Source organism: Hirundo rustica, chromosome 3 (assembly GCF_015227805.2).
Source record: "Hirundo rustica isolate bHirRus1 chromosome 3, bHirRus1.pri.v3, whole genome shotgun sequence".
NCBI lineage: Eukaryota > Metazoa > Chordata > Aves > Passeriformes > Hirundinidae > Hirundo > Hirundo rustica.
The window spans coordinates 37,897,797-37,917,828 of NC_053452.1; the positions used below are offsets into that span (position 1 = coordinate 37,897,797).

At 49.9% G+C, this 20,032-nt stretch overlaps 1 protein-coding gene across 6 annotated transcripts in view; it reads left to right on the forward strand.

Moving 5' to 3' along the window:
* ABCC10 (ATP binding cassette subfamily C member 10) overlaps positions 1–19,941 on the forward strand; it is a 22,747-nt gene extending 2,806 nt beyond the window's left edge. The window contains exons 1-23 of one of the 6 annotated variants that reach the window (XR_009207673.1): positions 1,488–1,590; positions 3,771–3,967; positions 4,905–6,273; positions 7,486–7,713; positions 7,905–8,061; positions 8,756–8,895; positions 9,364–9,443; positions 9,592–9,763; positions 10,749–10,847; positions 11,068–11,257; positions 11,630–11,707; positions 12,083–12,274; positions 12,754–12,889; positions 13,263–13,458; positions 14,197–14,540; positions 14,662–14,831; positions 15,138–15,298; positions 15,717–15,970; positions 16,265–16,410; positions 16,868–16,965; positions 17,164–17,276; positions 19,284–19,520; positions 19,608–19,941. Coding sequence is in view for 5 of the 6 variants with exons in the window: in XM_040059717.2 (XP_039915651.1) it covers positions 3,807–3,967; positions 4,905–6,273; positions 7,486–7,713; positions 7,905–8,061; positions 8,756–8,895; positions 9,364–9,443; positions 9,592–9,763; positions 10,749–10,847; positions 11,068–11,257; positions 11,630–11,707; positions 12,083–12,274; positions 12,754–12,889; positions 13,263–13,458; positions 14,197–14,540; positions 14,662–14,831; positions 15,138–15,298; positions 15,717–15,970; positions 16,265–16,410; positions 16,868–16,965; positions 17,164–17,276; positions 19,284–19,419 (4,620 nt within the window). In the remaining variant the exon portion in view is untranslated. Of the gene's footprint in view, positions 1–1,487; positions 1,591–2,927; positions 2,939–3,110; positions 3,217–3,770; positions 3,968–4,904; positions 6,274–7,485; positions 7,714–7,904; positions 8,062–8,755; positions 8,896–9,363; positions 9,444–9,591; positions 9,764–10,748; positions 10,848–11,067; positions 11,258–11,629; positions 11,708–12,082; positions 12,275–12,753; positions 12,890–13,262; positions 13,459–14,196; positions 14,541–14,661; positions 14,832–15,137; positions 15,299–15,716; positions 15,971–16,264; positions 16,411–16,867; positions 16,966–17,163; positions 17,277–19,283 lie in introns of those variants that run through there. The other 5 variants (XM_040059715.2, XM_040059716.2, XM_040059714.2 and 2 more) reach the window with 5 other exon arrangements.
* The last annotated feature ends 91 nt before the right edge of the window (positions 19,942–20,032 follow it).

Below are 20,032 nucleotides of genomic sequence, written 5' to 3' on the forward strand. Positions count from 1 at the left end.
CTAATGTTGAATGGCTAGCCTATGAGTAACAACAAAGACAGTTTCTGTGTTTCTGTGACGGAATTGGTGTTCTCATGATGAGATACAGTAGAAGATACTCTTCTGTCTTCTGAACTTGGCATTAATTTTTTTTCCCTGGAAAACAGGGCACGATATCTATCTTGTGCCTTCAGGTCCAGGCAAAGCAGCTTGTTCATGAAAAATTTTGGACTGAGCCAAATAGTGAAACCTTCTTTGGCTGTGTCGTCATGGAATTTGAGGATGGTTCAGCTGATAGCAGAGTCCTGGCTGGGAGCACAGAAAATGCATCCAAACAGACAATTGCTTTCAGAGATTTTACATCTATAATTACAAGGTTGATAATTCTGAATTTAAGGCTTGTCTAGGCTGGCTTCTGTTTCAGCTCAATATTTACTTATAGCTGGGAAGTGGCATGGGCGTGCAGCCTACACTGGTTCCCTGAGTCCTGGGATTGGTATTAAGTAATCTTTTGCAAAACAAACTCATCAGAGAAGGGAGGGCAGTCTCCCTTTGCCAGACAGCGCTTCCTCAATGGGGATTTATCAATCTAGAGCATTAACAAACTCTGGATAATGGTGAATAAAATCTGGCCTTCATGGCCTGTGGAGGTGGATTAAATTAAACCTAATATTGGTGGGGTTCTTTTTCAATTTTGAACACTCTGGTTTTTTAATGATTGCCAGGTGTATGATTATTTATAGCGCACAAAGTACTTTGTAAGCAATATAGCCACCAGCCTGTACTCCACATGCTGCATGTCTTAAATCAGTCAAATACACAGCAGTAAATGAAATAGGCAGCAAAATTCAGGAGAAGGGGAAATAGCCAAAAGGCAGCAGGAAAAGAAGGAATGTCTACTTAAATTCTTGCTGTGATGCTATTTAAATGCACTTATTTGCACAGAACAGGCGAAGTGATTTCAGATCAGTTAGAGTGGATTTGGTATTTTCCTGGGTTACTTTTTTAATGCCCTTTGTGTTTGTTTTCCCGTATGAATGTAGGCAATGCTGTCCGGACCAAAAAGGAATCTGTGGCATCTGATAGTTGTCCATCTTTCAGCTGAAGTAATAAAATTCATGGGTTTGAACCTGAAGAGATTAGGAAAGATGAGCAAGCAGGATGTAGAACTGTGGGAGGAAAAGGGAAAGAAAAGAAAAGAAAGAAAAAAAAAAAAGGCGCTAAAATACGGTGTATTGTATGAATGGAAAAGCTGTGAGGGTGATTGGTTCAAGGGAGGAGGGTTGTCCTTTGTTGCCATCTGAGAACTTCTCTAGTATCTTATTAAGACATGGAAAGTATTTGTTTGGTTGGGGTTGTGGGTATTTTGGGGGCATTTGTTTTGTTTCTTTTTGTTTATTTGTTTTCAATAATTTATTTATTTATTTGGAAATAAATAAGGCATCACAACCATGAAATCTGAAATCAGCTTCACTTGTGTGCTGCTCAATGCTTCGACTTCATGTAACCCCTACTTGTTGTTTTGAGAGTTTGCTGCTTTCACAGCATTTTCTTTGAAGGGAAGCTTCCCTGAGCAGAGAGGGCATAAACTTACTCTCAAGGCCTCTTCAGGTAAGCTTTGTCTAGATACCTTTGGATGACCTGTGGGGGAAAAGAGCAGTCTGGCCAAATACAGTGTACAGTACGAGTAGCTTGGTGATGTAAAGGCAACCTAACACATGAAGATTACTTTCAGACATGTGAGAAAGTATTACTAAACAAGAAGGGAAGGGGAGAGAGAGATTTGCTGAAAATGCACTCTCCTGCTCCTTACAAGGAAACTATGATTAGAGAGTAGTGTGGCCACTGAGCTCTTGATCTTCTCTCTGCTGTTCCAGAGATTGCTGTGTTTTCTCAGGAATGTCACTGATACTTTCCTTCCTCAGCACCCCACTGATAACATCTCTAAACTCAGAGAATGCTTTTTGTATTTCCGGTGAGCTGCATGTTGAAAGTAAATTTTCTACCTTTGATGAGTTATTTACAGGGATATGCTTATTTTCCCTGGCAAGAGAGTACTGAAGGGGGAGAGGGGTTGGGACAGAGCAGATAGAGCTGGATATCCTCTCCGGTTTGTTTTCTCTCATCTGGAAAATTGTGCATTTACTCTCCCCACCCCAATGCAATATACTCTTACAGTAACGAATCAGTGTCGCATTTAGGGAAGCTGCTTGCATGTGTGTTTGTGTTCCAGACAGTCACCGAACACAACACAGGTGAAACAAAGAGGATTTGTTTACCCTGTGTTATTCAGATGGTTGTGTTAAGTTAACATCACAATCTCTCACTGTGCCAGGAGACCTCTGCCACTGTGAGTAGACTGTGTTATTGGCAAGGTGCTCTTACAGTAATGTCATTTGCGTCTTGTAGTATTGTCTACAAGCAAAGAATGCTGTACCTGTATTAGCACATATATACCTGTAAAAGCACTGCCTGGGCTATACCTGCTGATGTTTGGATAACACGGTGGCTCATAAATATTCCTGTGCTGATTGACATGGTGACACTGCAAGTCTGTAATGTACATCTGGTGTCTGTCAGTGTACAAACAGTTCAGGTGCTGTGAGCCAAAAATCATCGGAGAAGGAGGGGAGGGATAAGATCATCAGAACGGAACTAGAGGAATTCTGGGGGAAATCACCGTTGCTCATGACTGGAGCCCGTTTTTAGCTTGGGTAACATATATATATATATATATATATATATATATTTTAATTTTTTTTTTTTTTTTTTAATTTTTAACCCGAGGGCAGAAGCCTGAGCGCGCTGTGCGTGGGACGTTGCCTCGCCCTCGTCCCTCCGCTCGGCCTGTGGCCCGGGCCCGGATTCCCCTGGGACCCCGCCCCGCCCCGCCCCGCCGGGGCTGCGGTGCGTCCTCCGGGCCGCCAGGGGCGCGGGGCGGCGCCGCCGGGGAGCCGAGGTACCGGGCCGGGGGGCGGCGGGGCGGCGCAGCCGGGGCCCGCCCGGCGCGGGCGTGTGGCGGCCGCGGCGCTCGCCCCCGCCCGCCTGGGAGGTCCCCGGGCCGGCGCCGGAGGTAGCGGGGTCGGGGGCCGCCGTGCCGGGGTCCCGGCCGCGGTGCTGCCGCCTGCGTGCCCAGCTCGGTGCGGCGCCCCGCACGTGGCGCTCGGCCGGCCCCGGGCTGGAGATGGGACGGGCTGGTGCGAGCAGAAATCGGGATAAAAGCCGAGACCTTCCCAGGTGTGCTTCAGTCCGCGGGGCGGCACACAGAGCAGCAGTCTGGCTTAGAGGCACCGCCTGCTTCTCAGGATGGGCGCCAGCATCCTCCCCTGCCATCTGCGGGATGTTTCATGATACACGCTGCCTTTAAGGAGTACCGTGCTGGCAAGTGTTGTGCACACGGAGATACAATGAATAGGTTATTGTTTAAGCAGCTCAAAATATTTTTCATACCGATCCATAGAAAGGAAAATTCTTCTGTACTTACAGTGGATAAACTTGCCATGGGGAAAAAAAAAAAAAAAAAAAAAATCAACCTGGAAATAAGAAAACTTCAAATTCACAGGACATTGCAGTCCCAGGGTGACTTAAGGGAATAAGCAACATAATTTATTTTAAACTGGAGCTTGATCGTTTTCTGAAGTAGAAATGTGCTAGTAAGTCAACAATAGCTGGGCTTGGACTACGACCCAGGAAGTTGCTTCTAGCTCTGTATTAATTACTCATCACTCCATCTTGGACTGGGACTGTAGTTCTTACGTTTTTTACCTCATGCTGCTTTTTCTTTTCCCTAGGACATCCCGTTTCTCACGCTGAATTACCAGCAAAGGATGGAGAGCATCCTGGCTAGTTTGTGTGGGACCAGCCCAGAAGATCCACTCCCTGTGTGGGTTCGTGGCAGCTTTGGCCATTGCTTTAACCAGCTGACATTAAATGTGATTCCTCATGTGATCCTTGCAGTGGTCAGTGCCTGCTTCCTTGGCACTCCGAGGTATGACAACTGACTTGTCTGGGTCTTGATTATTATAGAGGGCTGGAGGTGGGGTGGAAAGGCTGGAAATTGGATCTCCCTATCATGTGCTGCATATATAATTAGGGAATGACACAATATTATAATGCTATTATATTTGTCAGCACCCGTCTTAATTCGGTGTACAGAAAGGAATCCAGAAAGAATAGAGGGGATTTGTGGGCGCAAAATCACAGAAAGTAATTAAAAACTTTTTCAGTGAATGAGGACTGGGGGAACTGGGAGTGTTCTTGGAGAGGATATAAATCCAAGGTGGCATAGAAGATGTATGTAAGGCAATACAGAGTTCAGAGAAATGCAAAATTGTTTTTCTGTTTACCCTCTTCTGAAATTTGTAAACATGACAACATTCACTGATACTCAAAGGCCACAAAGAATCCGGTGATAATGAAGTATTTTGATGGGCAATAGATGATACACTTTAGAAGCACAGCATCACTGAAACTAGCAGTGATAAAAATAATGTTTGTAGAAAAAATATCCCACAGACAAGGAAATCAGGGATCAGAGATGTGACACAGAGAATTTCATTGTCCAAAATTTGTGTTACAGAGGTTAAATATACTTTTTTTTTTTTTTTCTTCTGTTAATCCTCAAGGATTTGAGTCTAATTTGACCACAAAATATCATAGTTTGCAAACAAATTTCTGTGAAGAAATGCTTTTGTTTGGTAGCATCTAAATCTCTGGTATTGGCCGTAGAGGGGTCTGTAATGTCCTGATGTAGTTTAGCAATGCCTACAGTCAGAAAAAGTTACAGATCTAGGGAGGTGTATCCAGAAGGTTAAGTAGGAGTGGATGTATAAACATGGGGAAGAGGAGAGGAAGGAGGGACAATACTGACTGAGAGGTAGTGGAATTTCAACTGTAATTTATTTCACTGCTCTTTCCTGCTCAAGGTCTGGCTCCGGTGTGCCTTGCAGGCCAAGCTGGGGGTGGAGAATCGCTACCTCCTTCGTACTTGCTGGCTTGTTCCTTGCCGACACCATTCCAGCCACCGTTTCCCAGCAGGAGCTGGGCCCTGTGTACCTGGAAGTGCTGGCCAATGGCACTGCTGCCCTGACATGGCTAGTGCATGGCTTCACTCTTGTCATGCTCTGCAGGTCCGTTCATGGCTTTACCAGGGGCCCTGCAGCCCTGGCTCTCCTCACTCTCTTGCCCCTACCTTCCTTCATCATCACACTGGTGTGGTACTGCCAGAGTGGGACAGCTTGGTCCCCTGCCCACCCCGGTGCCTCCTCCAGGTTTGCCATTCTCTGTCTGCAGCTGGCCTCTCTGCTTGCATATGTGGTCAGCTACCTCTTCCCCACGGCTGGCAGGCAAGACTTCCTCTCCATCAATCGCTCCTGGCAACAAGACCAGCCCATCTCAGGGCCAGGGATCCCAGTGCCTGACCAGCAGAGAGTGGCAGAAGACGGTGAGAGCTGGCTCTCACGCTTCTTTTACACCTGGATGAACCCCCTTATGCAGCGTGGCTACCAGCAGAAGCTGAACCAGCCACAGGATGTCTATGTGCTCCCTCGCCAGCTCCAGGCTGCCAGGGTCTGTGACCGGTTCTACTCTTGCTGGCAGAAGAAGGCAGCTCCTCACCAAGTGGAGGAGGAGACAGCGTCTCTTACCAGCCCAATCATTGCTGGAGGTGGTGGGAGTAGTGATGCTCCAGACAGCCCACACCATGCCCAGGAAGCTGTGAGCCTCTTGTCAGTCCTTCATGCGGCCTTTGGGCTTCGTTTCTACACCCTTGGACTTCTCAAGCTGGCTGGCAGTCTGCTGGGTTTTTCAGGTCCTCTGCTTCTGAACTTGCTGGTGAACTTCATGGAGTCACGGCGGGAGCCCCTGAGCCACGGGGTTCTGTATGCCCTCGGGCTCTTTGCTGGCTCCTTCCTGGGCGCTCTCCTGCGGAACCAGTTCAGCTACGAGACGAACAAGATGGCGCTGATGGTGCGGGCCGCCGTCATCTCCGCCATCTACCGCAAGGCTCTGCGTGTCAGCGGCACCAGCCTTGCCCGCTTCACCGTGGGGGAAATCGTCAACTTCATGAGCACGGACACCAATAGGTTGGTCAACTTCTGCCGCAGCTTCCACGAGTTGTGGAGCCTGCCTGTCCAGCTTGCTGTTACCCTCTACCTCCTCTACCAGCAAGTGGGGGTGGCCTTTCTGGGAGGCATGGCCCTGGCGCTGCTGCTCGTGCCCATCAACAAGATCGTAGTTAACCGCATCATGGCGAACAACGAGAAGATGCTGAAACACAAGGACACACGAGTCAAGGTGAGGGGCACCGTACCTCCCCGAGTTTGCATTTTGTCCCTGTTTGTCCCGCAATGTTGGCTTCTTGGCCACTAGTCGTGATCCGAGGCAGATTAATTGAATCGCAGCTGTTGAGAAAAATGCCAGAAGGGGCGCACGCACACACTTGGGTCAGAAGTGTTTCAGGGTGATGTAGTTTCACCAGCTGTAAGATTGTGAACCTTTAACGCTTGTCTTGTCCCCTGGGCTAATTTAGGTTCCCTTGCAAGTTTCTTTTCTCTATGTAGTAGTTAAGGCAAGACTCCCAATGGCTTCCTCTAGATATGCATCCATCCTATTGCTCCAGTGACACCGTCAATGCTAAAGTGGCTTGCAGTCTGGACAAAGGCAGTGATCATGGATGTAATTTTAAATGGCTCCAGGCATGGCACTCTCAGTCATCGTTTCCACTGCTTTTCCCATATTTGCAGTACCATCTCTCCTCACCACCTGTCAGACATTTGATTCCCACCTTTTAGTATTGTATCTCTGAGGGGACAGAAGTTTCACTTACACTTTGGAAGCATGAAACAGGTCAACTCCATGTCAGAACTGTTGGCAGCTTTAAAAATGCTTATTTTCCTAATAGAAGGTGCATCTACCGGAGTTATATCTGATGATGCTGAACTTTTTCCAACTGTTTTAAGACCGGTTTGCTGAATAAAGTCTCTCTTGTTATCTTTCTTTAATGTTGGGCAGAGACACAGTCAGCTTGCTCTACATATGCTGACCTAAGAGCAGAAATGAGAGGACTGCATCCTGCAGGGACACCAGAGTTGTGGAAATTAACCAGCCAGGCTCTGGATACAGACTAGCTGTGTCAGGATAGGACCAGGCCTGAGAGTCAGGTGTTATCTCAAGGCACTATCAGGTCAACACAAGTAAATAATATCCAGGCTGTAGCTAGCAATTCCACACATCCCTTCACCTGTATTGTTCATCTTTGACTTGGAAAGTAGTGTAATATTTTGCCTTTTCCTGAGTTGTACACAGCATGGGTAGCTGAAGAAGCTGGTGGGATGGATGAGCACAAAGTTTCCAGTAGTTGTCACTTAAGTTTATGTCACTGTTAGCAATAAATGGTTCCTGACGTCTCTAGCCTCTGACCCTTAGCAGGAGACAACTGCACACCCAGGCACAGCCCAGGCTGCCGGGGCACTGTTGGCTTGATGTTCTTTTCCTTGTTGCCTGCAGCTAATGACAGAGTTCCTGTGTGGCATTCGTGTGATCAAGTTTTATGTCTGGGAGAAGCACTTCAGCACCAGGATAAATGCCAGCCGAGCTAAAGAGCTGCAGAAGTTACGGGCCATCCGTTACCTGGATGCTCTGTGCGTGTACATGTGGGCAGCACTGCCTGTTGTTGTCTCCATTGCCATCTTCCTCACCTATGTCCTGTTGGGTCACCAGCTCACTGCCACTAAGGTGAGTAGGTAGTAGGGAGAGCTCCAATTTGTCTTGTGCAGAGCACAGTCTACAGTCCTGAGGCATCTTCTGTGGGAAATAAACCCAGCCCATGTCTCTCCACAGCTCTTCAGGCTCTCGCTGGTGAAGCTGTTTGGAGGATACAAGGGAGGTACTGACTCCAGCTCATGGCTGTTTGCTTACCCATGCAGGTGTTCACAGCATTGGCCCTCGTTGGGATGCTTATTCTACCCCTCAACGGCTTCCCATGGGTGTTGAATGCGATCTTGGAGGCCAAAGTTTCCCTGGATCGAATCCAGAAATTCTTTGAACTCATGGACCAGGACCTGGAAGCTTATTATGCCCTAGGTAACGGTTGAGGAATCTGCCAGGCCTGAGACTCTGAGCAGATGTTCAGAGCAGAAAGCTGAGGTGCGCGGCCCAGGGGCAGTACTGGAGGGCAGCTGGTTGTCACCCTGTGATTCAAGAGATTCAGTTGGGTAGAGGCAGAGTGGATACACTTAACTTTTCCTGATTTCTGTGGAAAGGAGGAGCCAAGGCTATAACATTCCACCACAAGCCACTGCTTGTCCTGGCAGAGCCATTAGTGTCCCAGCAGAACAAGCAGCTCTGTCCTCTGACCAAAGCTCTGACACTGAGGCCATCAACAAACCTGGCTTCAACTGGCAGACAGGCATGCTGGCTGCCCCTCTCCTGAGCCATATTAGCTCCCTTTCCTTCTATCATTGCCTTTGGCCAGCTCCCTGTCATTCTTTCACCTTCAGCAATAATAAAACCAGGTTATATCCTTTCGCTGTCTTCCTGACAGCCATATGTGTCTGGTGTGAGCTGGAGACAGGAGGGTTGGAAGAAGGGAAGTATAATTTAAGGACAAGTCAGTAGGCAAGAGTCTCATTCTGTGGTTGGGTCAGGAGCATCATGCCGTGCTTCATCCATGGTCTCTGCATTTGGGGACAAAGCTGATGGTATTTGTGATGCCAGGTGTCTTTAATTTTCTGTTCTTCTCATAGCAGTGATTTGCTGTTCTGCTTTTCACTTGTAGATAGCCCTTCAGATGCTGCTATTGCCATGGAGATGCAATGTGCAGCCTTCTCGTGGGTGCCAGTTGAGGAGGAAAGCCCCAGGCAGCCCTCATCCACAGGCACTCTGCAACTGCACATCGAGAACCTGTCAGTGAGAAAGGTGAGCAAGGACATGGGACGTAATACAGAAAAATGGCACTGGAGAAAAAGTACTGGAAACTAGAAATAATGGAGCAGAGGTGGCATATTTTCCTTAGCTTAGGAGCTGTGCATCAAAGTCTTCTCTTGGTCAAGAGGCACAGGACGCGTCTCTCAGAGCTGAAAGATGCTGGAGAACATCCATGACTTACAGACAGGAGATGAACTAGTTCTCTCTGCTTTCTACTATTGCTGCAGGAGACAACTGGGCAGGGAACAGAGCAGGGCTCTAGAGATAGCACTCCTTGCAAATCTGTGTCCTGTCATATCAGGAGTCTGGTTCACCTGACGACTGTACCCAGCTGCGCTGCTGAACGTGTGAGATGATCCTAGCAGCCAGCTTCCTTACAGGCTACTTGTGGCTCAAGAAATCTGGACAAGCTACCCTCTATTAGCACATCAGGTTGCTTCTTTTCATTTCCCTTTACAGGGAATGCTCCTGGGGGTTGTTGGGAAGGTTGGCTCTGGCAAAAGCTCTCTGCTTGCAGCCATCACTGGAGAGCTTATTAAGTAAGTAGCCTAAAGACTTCTCCCTGCCTGGTCCCTCCATGCCATGGCAGGTGGGCACTGTCTGGTGCTATTGCAACTTGTAGGTAACTTTGATCTGCCAGCAGTTTTTCTTTGTTGCCCTTTATACCCACTTGTGTTGTGCTTGCAGGCAAGGTGGACGAGTGTATGTTTGTGACCTGGAGCAAGGATTTGGCCTGACCACACAGGAGCCTTGGATACAGTTTACCACTATCCGTGAAAACATCCTTTTTGGGCGGGAATATGATGCCAAGCTGTACGAGGAGGTGCTGGAGGCCTGTGCCCTCTCTGAGGACCTAAATGTGAGTGCCTAGGCTGTAAACCTGCCTGAGCCTTCTTGGCAAGCTTTTACATCCATCCTGAGCCTCCCTGGGATCAGTCTTTATTCTTTCAGGGTGTAGACTGATTTTCCAATGTCCCATCATGCAGTGTTGCTCTGATTACCAAGCCCACGCCATTCCTGGCGTGCCCATACTTCTTTAAGGTGTGAAGTCACTCTTGTAGCACTTTGGGTGGTTTCTTCTGCTGCTGAGCCAAAAGCTCTTCATCCTGGGGAAAGGAGTTGTTCTTGCAGAGCTGATGACTGTTGGGTTTTTCAGTCAGAACCTATCATCAGCTGATGCTTTTTTGAGGTTGGGGGGGATCAGAAGCAACTTCTTTAGGATTTGGAAGGGCAAAGTCAGTGCTGCTGACATATATTCTAAATTTGAGGTTTATGACTGTATTAGTCAGTAAACCTGGCTGTATATATGATAGGAAGATTGCCTTCTCCCAGTTTATAAGCTGATGCCTGATTTTCTGAAGTGACAAGCTTTAGCAGCCCCTGTTTGTTTTGGCCAGAGCTATGAACGCTCTGTAAAGGCAAGATTTTTATTTGAGATTTAGTAGAATCACCTATGCTACCAAGCCAAGAAGAGACTTATTTCCAGGTACTGAAATTTGGTAGTTTTTACTGCTACACTCTTTGGAAGGACCCTGACGTCAGGCACAGCTCTCATTCTCACAGAGAATTACTTGTGCAATTACCTTGGACCAGAAGTTGCTCTCCATGGTAGTTCAGATGTCACCACCCTGTTCTGGAGTGTATTTATGCAACCTTCCCGTTGCATAAATAAAGCTTGCCGGTTGTCTGGAGAACCAGTGTACAGAATGTATCATTGTTTAATTGTTGGTAAGGTGTCAGCCTTAGAAATTACTGCCAGAGACTGGAGAGGGGCCCCTGTGTCCTGGTGTGGGGTCCCCAGCAGTTTCCTGTCCCTTTCTAAATTACACTCTTGAATATTTCAGATTTTACCAGCAGGTGACCAGACAGAGGTGGGTGAAAACGGTGTGACACTCAGTGGGGGACAGAAGGCTCGAATAGCCCTTGCCAGAGCCATTTACCAGGTAAATAACAAAGGAGTTACTGTGTGGCAGATCGTGCCAAGTCGAATATGAAGAGGCTGAGGCTCTCAGCTGTACAGTGAGCTCTGGCAGCGTGTCTTTAAAGCACATCGTGCTAGCCTAAAGGTGCTGCCACACGGAGACACTTGGACTTTTCTCTACAGCACTGCCTGCTCCAGCAGGGCCAGCAGCTGTATCCTTTTTTCTTTTGTACCCCTCCCAGGAGAAAGAACTTTATCTCCTTGATGATCCCCTGGCTGCCGTTGATGCAGATGTAGCCAACCATATAATGCGGAAGTGCATTTTCGGAGTTCTCAAAGATAAGACCAGGGTCCTTTGCACTCACAGGACAGAGTTTTTGGAGAAGGCCGATGCCTTGTTGCTGATGGACAATGGCAGGATAGTTAAGACAGGTACATTGTCTTCTCAGGCATTCCTTTGTGCCTGTGTCTTGGAATGGCTTGAGGGGATTAGGGTTAACTAGTGGGGAACCCAGTGATGAAAGAGGACACTGAGAACACTGCATGTGGGCAAAGGTGGGGTGGAAGAGAACGTGCAGATGTACAGATAAAGCAGCACAGCCCTAGATGTGGGGAGCCTATGAGGCAGAAGGATGTAACAGGTTGAATGGACCAGAGCCTCCAAGGTGCTATGTTACTGTATAACATAGGGAATGTTATGAGAGAACAAAACTGGGTCATTTCAGAGCAAGAGGCAGTGGGAAGGTGCAGAGTTGTCACCTGTTCCTCACAGATGCTGAAGAATTTGCATGTCTCTCTTTGCAGGCACACCAGCTGATATCCTGCCACTTGTTGAAGCCTTCCCCAAGTTCAAGGATACAGACAAGGGTCATAAGGATAAAGGTCTGTTCCTGATGAGCTTAAGGGTAGCTGGGGCAGCACAGCTGACCTTCCAGACAGAAGCTGTACCTGATGGCTGCTGGCCTTAGAGCAGAACTCCCACCATCTTGTTCTGCTGTGGCAATGCTGATATGTGGATGGTGTATACATAGAAGGACAGGAGGCCCACATGTCACTGGGTATTGGTCTGGAGCAGTATTTGAACCTATTGTTCCACCTGTAGTCCAGTTTTGGATGAAGAACTGCCAGGGTTGGTGCACCTGTCTTGAAAGAGGAGACAGGAGGGGAAAAAAGTGTCCCTCATAGTTCACAGTTAGGAACAGCTGCAGGAAGAAATTAACACCACACTGACCTTTGCTTTTGCATCCATTCCCACAGCCTCTAATGAACAGGGACAGGAAGAGGCCATAAAGACAGAGGCAGAAGAACCAACCCAAACCAATAATCTCATCCACAAGGAGGAAGAGAAGAAAGAAGGGGCAGTGGCTTTTCAGGTGTACAAGGCCTATTGGATGGCAATGGGCAGCTGCTTGGCAGTATCAATCCTCTTCTCGCTGTTCCTGATGCAAGGTGAGGCAGTGACCCAGCAGCACATCTCTCTTTGGGCACTACTCTCGTCTCATTCCCTGCTTGCATGGAGTCCAGAAGGAAAGACACCTGGGGTTTAAACACTCTCCCTGGAGCAGGAAGACCACTTTTCTATTACCCAAATTAAAGTAGCTCAAAGAGCTTCTATAGTAGGGAGGAGACACATGGAGGAACTGTACCTGGCTGTGGTAGTCCCTGGAGCTCCACCATCTGAAAAGCACAGTGCTACACCTGGCATCTTGCTGCTGCATTTGCATTACTGTACCTCTGTAGCAGTCCTCTTTCACTGCTGCACCTCAAGGCTGTTTCCTTCTCCTGCTCTGCTGCTGACAGGGGGAAGACTATACTGGGCAGCAGGACTCTGCAAAAGTTGTCCAGCAGCTTCCCCTTCAGCTTGACTGCTTCATATTTGCTGATTCAAAAGTAGAATTTCTCTTTATGTAGTCTGTCTTTCTCTGTAGCATCCAGAAATATCTCGGATTGGTGGCTGTCCTACTGGATCTCCAGCATGTCCCAGACAGCAAATACCTCTGTGATGGCCGGCTCAACTTCTCTGCCTTCCCCAGAGCTGCTTCTCTTCTCCACTGCTGGCCTTGTGTAAGTCAATATGGTCCAGAAGTGCCAAAGGAAGCTGGAAATGTCCTTAAGTGCATTTCCTGTGAAGATCCTGGAGAGTAGGACAGATAAACTGACCACTTCACTTGCGGGGATGTGTGTGACTGCTTTGACAAAGAGAATCAAAAACCCTGGCCTGACAACGTGCCCAAAAGGCTTCTGTCTGGGGCTGATGGAAGACCCCTAGCTGCATAGTAATAAGAGTATTTGTCCCAATGTGCCAAAAGGGTGTAACAGGAGTGTCAGGCTTTATCCTGATTTCCCCTGGAGTATGCTCTTGGGTTCTCATGCCCTGTCTGTGAATTTACTGTCAGGAAGATGTTCACAGATTCATAATCTTCCTCCTTTTTTCCAGTTCCCCCATTCAAGATTTGGACAAGACCCCAGCCCCTCCCAATGGCTCAGTGGATGTGAACTTCTACCTGATAGTTTATGGGAGCATTGCAGGGGCCAACTCCCTCTTCACCATTATTCGGGCCTTCCTCTTTGCTTGTGGCGCTCTCCGTGCTGCCTCTGTCATTCACGACCGACTGCTCCAAAGGGTTCTAAAGGTAATGGGCATAAAGTCCAGGGCATGCTGAGGCTCCTGCAAGCTGACATTCTTCTCATAGCTGGGAGTAAGGATGTGGGAGATAGATTAAGGTTTTTGTTGGTATTGGCAGGTAGAGCTGTATTCAAAAAGGGCTGCACCACAGCCAGCACAAGGGGCCAATGAGCTGGGGTTCAAAATGTGTCCCGTTCATTCCATGGAAGGATGATTTATGGCTCCCACCTGCATCTGTTCACGCATTAGGCTTAGATGTATTGCCAAGGTGAGGGCCAGTCAAGTCAAAGTAGCTTTTACAGGATGGTGAGTTCAGATGAGATTGGAAAGAGTCATTAAGAGTCATTAAGCAAGATCTAGGGCTGATGCTGGCATGTGTCAGTTAACTTTATTTATGTTTTCTGCTTCCTTGGGTCCTCAGGCTAGAGTTAGGATTAGGGGATTGGTGGCTTGGATTAGAGGCTAGGTTTGCCTCGCTACTGTTGGGCCATCATGGTGTCTGGGTGCCTGCTTTCTCAGTGGCTCTCAGCCACTTGATCCGGAAGGAGTGCTTCCTTTTACCATGCAAACAACGTGAGTTGTTTGGCTGCTAGTGGATGCTGGCTGTTGAGGTGAGGAAGTGGCTTGTGGTGGCCACCACCTTGTGGCCTTATCTGCCCCCCTTGGTGCTGCTCTCCTGCAGTGTTCTGTGGTTGGATCTCACTGCAGCTGACTAGCTCTTACCGTCTGCTTCCCTTATTGCCAGGCTACAGTCACCTTCTTCGACACCACACCAACAGGCCGCATCCTGAACCGCTTCTCCTCAGACCTGTACTGTGTGGATGACAGCCTGCCATTTATGCTCAACATCTTCCTAGCCAACATGTACGGGCTCTTGGGCATGCTGGTGATAATGACCTATGGCCTCCCTTGGATTGGCCTGGTCTTGCTCCCTCTGGCTGTAGTCTACTTCTTCATTCAGCGCTATTACCGATGCACGTCCCGGGAGCTCAAGCGCCTCCACAGTGTCACCCTGTCTCCCATTTACACCCACTTCTCAGAGACCCTCTCGGGACTGAGCACTGTCAGAGCCATGCGGGCAGCCAAGAGGTGAGCAGGCTTTTTCTTTTTTCTTCCTGTGGGGATGGTTATAGGGTGACTGGAATGCCCTTGGTCTGGGGCAGCAGGGGTGGAATTTGAGTGGTGCAAACCTCGGTTGTGTGCCTGACAGGTTTGAGTTGGAGAATCAGCTGCGTCTGGAGCAGAACCAGCGCTGCCTCTTTGCCAGCAACACGGTGATGGAATGGCTGGACATCCGCTTGCAGATGATTGGGGTTGCTGTGGTTACTGCTATTGCAGGGATTGCCATCATCCAGCACCAGAAGCAGCTGGGAAATCCAGGTAGACTGCCAGGGATTGATCTATGTCCACCCCTAGGCTGTCCCCAAGGGGTTCCTCCTCTCCCAGCCCAGAGCTACACATTTTCCTGCACTGGGGTAAGATCCAGAGCTCCTGCCTCCTGTCCCTAGCAAGTCACCCACAGTGTAGTGCTTCAGCTCCTGTCTCTGCTCCTGTGTGTCCCCAACCTCAAGCTTGACCCCAGACTCCAGAGTCCTGACTTTTCCTTTGTTTCTTTTTTGTCTGCCCACCAAGATGCCAGCTCCTTCCCTGCCAGTGACATTCTTGCTTATGCTTTTGTCCTCACAGGACTTGTGGGCCTGGCGCTCTCATACGCCCTGTCTGTCACAAACCTGCTCTCAGGCCTCATTGCCAGTTTCACTCACACAGAGATCATGATGGTGAGTGTGGAGCGGACAGAGGAGTACACCACAGATGTCCCCACGGAGCCCCAGGATAAACTGGTCCAGGTAAAAGCTCAAATGTGCTCTCAGGTACTGGCCCATCTTCTGGCTCTTTGCCCTGCACTTGCCCCCTGGGGAGATCACAGGGTTCCAGTGTATGGGTGGAGGGCCCTCACCACAGAAACCACCTTGATCAGTCATCTTTTACCAGTGTATCTCCTGGGGAGGATGAGTTTCTGGCAGGAACTGGTGAAGGCTGGAGTGATGGGAAGGAGTAGGGAAGGAGCATGGGTGCTAGATACAAGCTGTGGTGGAAGAACAAGCCTAGGAGTGGGCTGGAGGTGGGACTGGGCTGTGTCTTGGTTCTGCTCAGAAGCCAAGAAACCATATAAAGGGAGGGATGGGGCTTGGACTGTGGGGGGGTGATGCTGAAGATGACAATCAATCAATATCATACCCTTTCTCACCTGTGTATCCCTCTTAGGTTTCTGCTGACTGGCCAAGGGAGGGGCTTGTGGAGTTCCAGCGAGTGGTCCTGGCATACAGAGCAGGCTTGCCTAATGCACTTGATGGCGTGAGCTTCACTGTCTACCCTGGAGAGAAGCTGGGCATTGTGGGTCGCACAGGATCTGGGAAATCCACCCTTTTCTTGGCCCTTTTCCGTATGGTGGAGATGAAATCAGGCCATATTTTCCTGGATGGTGTTGACAGCCAGCTGGTGGGCTTGGAGGAGCTGAGGTACGGCTGAGCAGAGTGAAGGGTAGCTGACGGTGGCTGAGAGCTGTCAGAAGCTGGATGCCAAAGTAAAGAGTGAGGAGCAAAGGACTCACTGTCGTAGCACCCTCTCTTCTGATTGTGGCAGCTTTTTATGAGTCTCTCCTTTTTCTCGACAGTTGTGCTAAGGAAACCAGGCTGAATATGTGACCTCTAAGATTTGTAGCGAACTAAGACACCCCATGAAAGAAGAAATAGCAGATCTTTGCTTTGCTGCAGAGCCCATCCCATGAGCCCTCAGCTTTTGTTTGCTTGCAGATCTAGGCTGGCCATCATCCCGCAGGATCCCTTTTTGTTCAGTGGCTCAATCAGAGAAAACCTGGACCCCCAGGGAAAGCGGACGGACGCTGAGCTCCGCGAGGTGCTGGAGCAGTGCCACCTGTGGGATGCTGTTACTCAGATGGGTGAGTTGAACACCAGTGAGAAGCAGCTGATGACTGCGGGTCCTGCGAGAGGAGAGAAGGCCTTAGCTCAGGCAGGGAGCTGAGGTGGGTGCAGTAGGGAACGGATTGGGCAAGGTCACGCTAGAACCGGTGTGGGAACAGGTCAGTGAGACCCGATGGCATTCCCTGACATTTACAGGCAAATGGACTGGCAGGCCATGGATTGGGTGGCAGAATTTTGCTGGTGAGGCCAGGCCTCAGTGGGTGTTACAGGAGTAGCTGAGAGATAAGCCAGGCCTTAGTTCTATGGGAACTGTGCCAGACGTTGCTCGTGTCTAAGTGTAAAGGCTCCAGTTCCTAAGGCCTGGGCCTGAGCAGAACAGGCATTTTGTGTGCTCCTGGGAAAACCTTGGACTGGTGGAGCTGTTTGGGGCCCTGTGCAGATGATGCAGGTGACTGCTGATCTTGATCCCTGCAGGTGGGCTGGACAGCGAGCTGGGAGAGAGGGGAAAGAGTCTGTCTGTGGGACAGAGGCAGCTGGTGTGTCTGGCCAGAGCCCTCCTGACGCAGGCCAAGGTGAGCGCACTGCCTCCGTCGAGCAAGGGGGAGGGTGAGCTGCCGGTGGCTGGCTGGGGACGGCAGAGGAGAGCGCTGCAGCATTGGAGGTGTCATGGGAACAGATACCCTGTGCCGACCTCCCAGGCTGTCTCTAGGCAAGCAGTGCTGTCTGTGCTGTGGTGCTTAGGAGCTCCCTTCGCTCTCTGTCCCTGGCAGGTGCTGTGTATCGATGAGGCCACAGCCAGTGTGGACCCGAAGACAGACCAGCTGCTGCAGCAGACCATCCGCCAGCGCTTCGCTGACAAAACTGTCCTGACGATTGCTCACAGGTATGGAAGAACCTCCGTGCCTGAAGTCATCCTAACACTGACAGGGAGAGGTGGCTGCACATGCCATGCCTGGGCCTCAAGCTGAGCGCAGATGTCTCTGTGATAAGGTTTTCCTGGTGCCAAAGCTGGACTTTGCCTTCTGCCTTTTCTGCTGGGTGCTGGGAACAACTGGATGCAAAAAGGGGAGAACGTTGTACCCAGAATTCGGTGTCAGCAAAGGGCAAAATGCCGCATCATATCACGGATTTCTCTTCCTGGGCACTGCCTGCTGGGATCCGTAGGGCAGGTTCTGCCAAATTAGGGCGAGGAGTAATGGAGAATTATCCCATGGAAGGTGCCGTGTGGAGACCGTGGAGGAGCAGGTGTCCCTGGCTCAGTAGAGGGCAGTGCACGACAGCCGGCAGCGGAGGGCTGCTGCCAGCTCCTGGATAGTTGTGTTTTCCAATATCCTGAGTTTTAGTTCCAGCCTGCACATGTATGCCAGCAAGATAGGCGCTGCCCAGGCAGGACAGGACAATGGCGATTGCCCCATATCTGAGAGATTCAGAGTAGAATCAGTGGATGGTTGCAGCCAGAGGGAGGAGGGCAAAACCTGAATACTGCAGAGAAGGGATGGATCAGCATTAGGTGGTGTTCTCTGCTCTTACTCTTGTCAAGTGGAGGAGCATTTGGAGGAGGGTTATGCAATTGTATGGAGGTTGTTTTCAAAGCACAGAGGTTACCACAAAAATAAAAATCAAATGAGCAGGTGGCAGGGGCTGGTGTCCTGCTGGACAGGAGTGGGAGTGATGGATGACAGGCCGGGTGGGCGGGGCCTGGCAAGTGAATCAAGTGGGTCTTGTTAAATACACCATGTAGGAGGGAGGCAGGAGGGGTGTGAAGGGAATGTGGTTCCTACACTAGGGATGTTAGGCATAAATAGAGTAGAAGTGCAAGGGCACTGTGGGCTGAGGAGTGTATTTGGGCTGGGTGTGGGGAGGCCACCTTTGATGGGGGAGTAATTAAAGAGGAGAAACAGCAGAGGAAGGAGTGGCAGAAGGCAAAGCAGCAACTGAGTTGAAGATGGCCCCAGCTCCTTTTCCACTAGGATGAAGAGCAGTGGGGGAGAGCAGTGAGGAGAGGTGATGATGGGGTTGTATTTTATCTATGGTTTTTCCATGCCATTCAGCTTGGGGTGAAATCCAGAATGGGAAGAGACTCTGTACTTGTCTCTTGCCTCTCCAAATCATTTCCAGTGCTGAGCCTGCACTCTCTTGGAGATGAACATGTAACCAGAGTCTTGAACTCCATAATGCCTTTTACCTGCTCAAATCCTGTGCAGTGTCTTCCTTGTGACTTGCAGCTTCGTAGGGCTGTAGCCTTCGTAGGGCTGTAGCCTAGGGCTGCACAGTATTGCACCATTTCACACTGAATGGTGCATGACTGTGCAAAAACATTCCTGCTGTCCTGTCTTCCCTATCCAGAGCCAGAGGTTGCTGCTCTGCTGGCAGTCTGGGCAGACCTGGGCAGATATGTGTGCAGTAGGTCCTGTGGTTGGCTGTCTGGTAACTACAAATCCAGTGGTGGTGGTGGTAGCATAAACAAAGATGTTAGACTGCAGGGGAGTTAACAGCTGATGCACAGTTTCTGCTGCCCTTGGGAGGTGGCAAGTGAGGAAATGCTGGGGCAAATAAAGCAATTCACTACCCCCTGTGGGGATGGAGACATTTTGTGCAACCCCAGAGTCAGGCACGCCCTGAGCTTCCCTCCCACAGCGCTTCCCTCTGCGCTCCCAGTGCCCTGCCATGCCCAGCAACTGGAAGGCATCACGATGCTCTCCTAAGAGGTGCTGCATTTCAGCAGTGAGCAGAGGCTCTGGGCAGCTGCCCTGCACTGTGACCTTGAATGCCGAGGGAGATCCTCCACAGCTCCTAATGCTGGGCACGTCTTGGGCCACAGCAGGGGAAGCAATATCCAGAGCTTCTCCTCAGATCCACCAACGGGTGTCCTGGCATTTGTTGTCCACAGGCTGAACACCATCCTGGACTCGGACCGTGTGCTGGTGATGCAAGCTGGGAGAGTGGCAGAGCTGGATTCACCTGCCTGCCTAAGCCAGAAAGATGGCTCCTTGTTCCAGCGCCTCCTGCACAGCAGGCAGCAATGACCTCGCTCCCGGGCTCAGCCCAGGCAGCCCTTCCAGCTGGGTGCCTGGCTTTCCTCTCGCCTCACACCAGCCCTGTCCCTGCAGGGCCAGGAGCTGCTGAGGTGAGGAAAGGGCCTACTCCTGCCTGCAGGCAGCAACGGTATGTCCTCAGGGACGGGAGTGTGGCACTGTGGCCTTTCCTTTAACAGGGAAGATGCGACCTGACCTGCTGTTTAGAGTTATGCAAGCCTGGTTGGTGGGATCCTGCTCCCCTCCAAGGCTTCCCTTTGAGATTGCAGAGGGATTTTCTACTCACTGAAGAATCAGTAGCTCCTACTTTGAGACTTAGTCTCACATGTGCAATGTAAAATAAAGTGAAAATATCCTTGTGAAGCTGTTAATTCAGGTCCTTGCCCCTTTTCCTCACCAGACACCTATTTCCTTATGAGATACAAGAGTGATGCCCTCTCTGCAAAAACACAATCCTACCTGCTCACTATTCCCAGAAGGCTTTTCTAAGCCCAGAAGGTTGCACCCAGGGACCTTGCTGCTTTTCCCCTGGTTTTCAGTGGAGAAGGCCTTCCCCTGAAGGGGCTAGAATGCAGTTGCATTAGAGGCCTCTAAGGCTATTTCA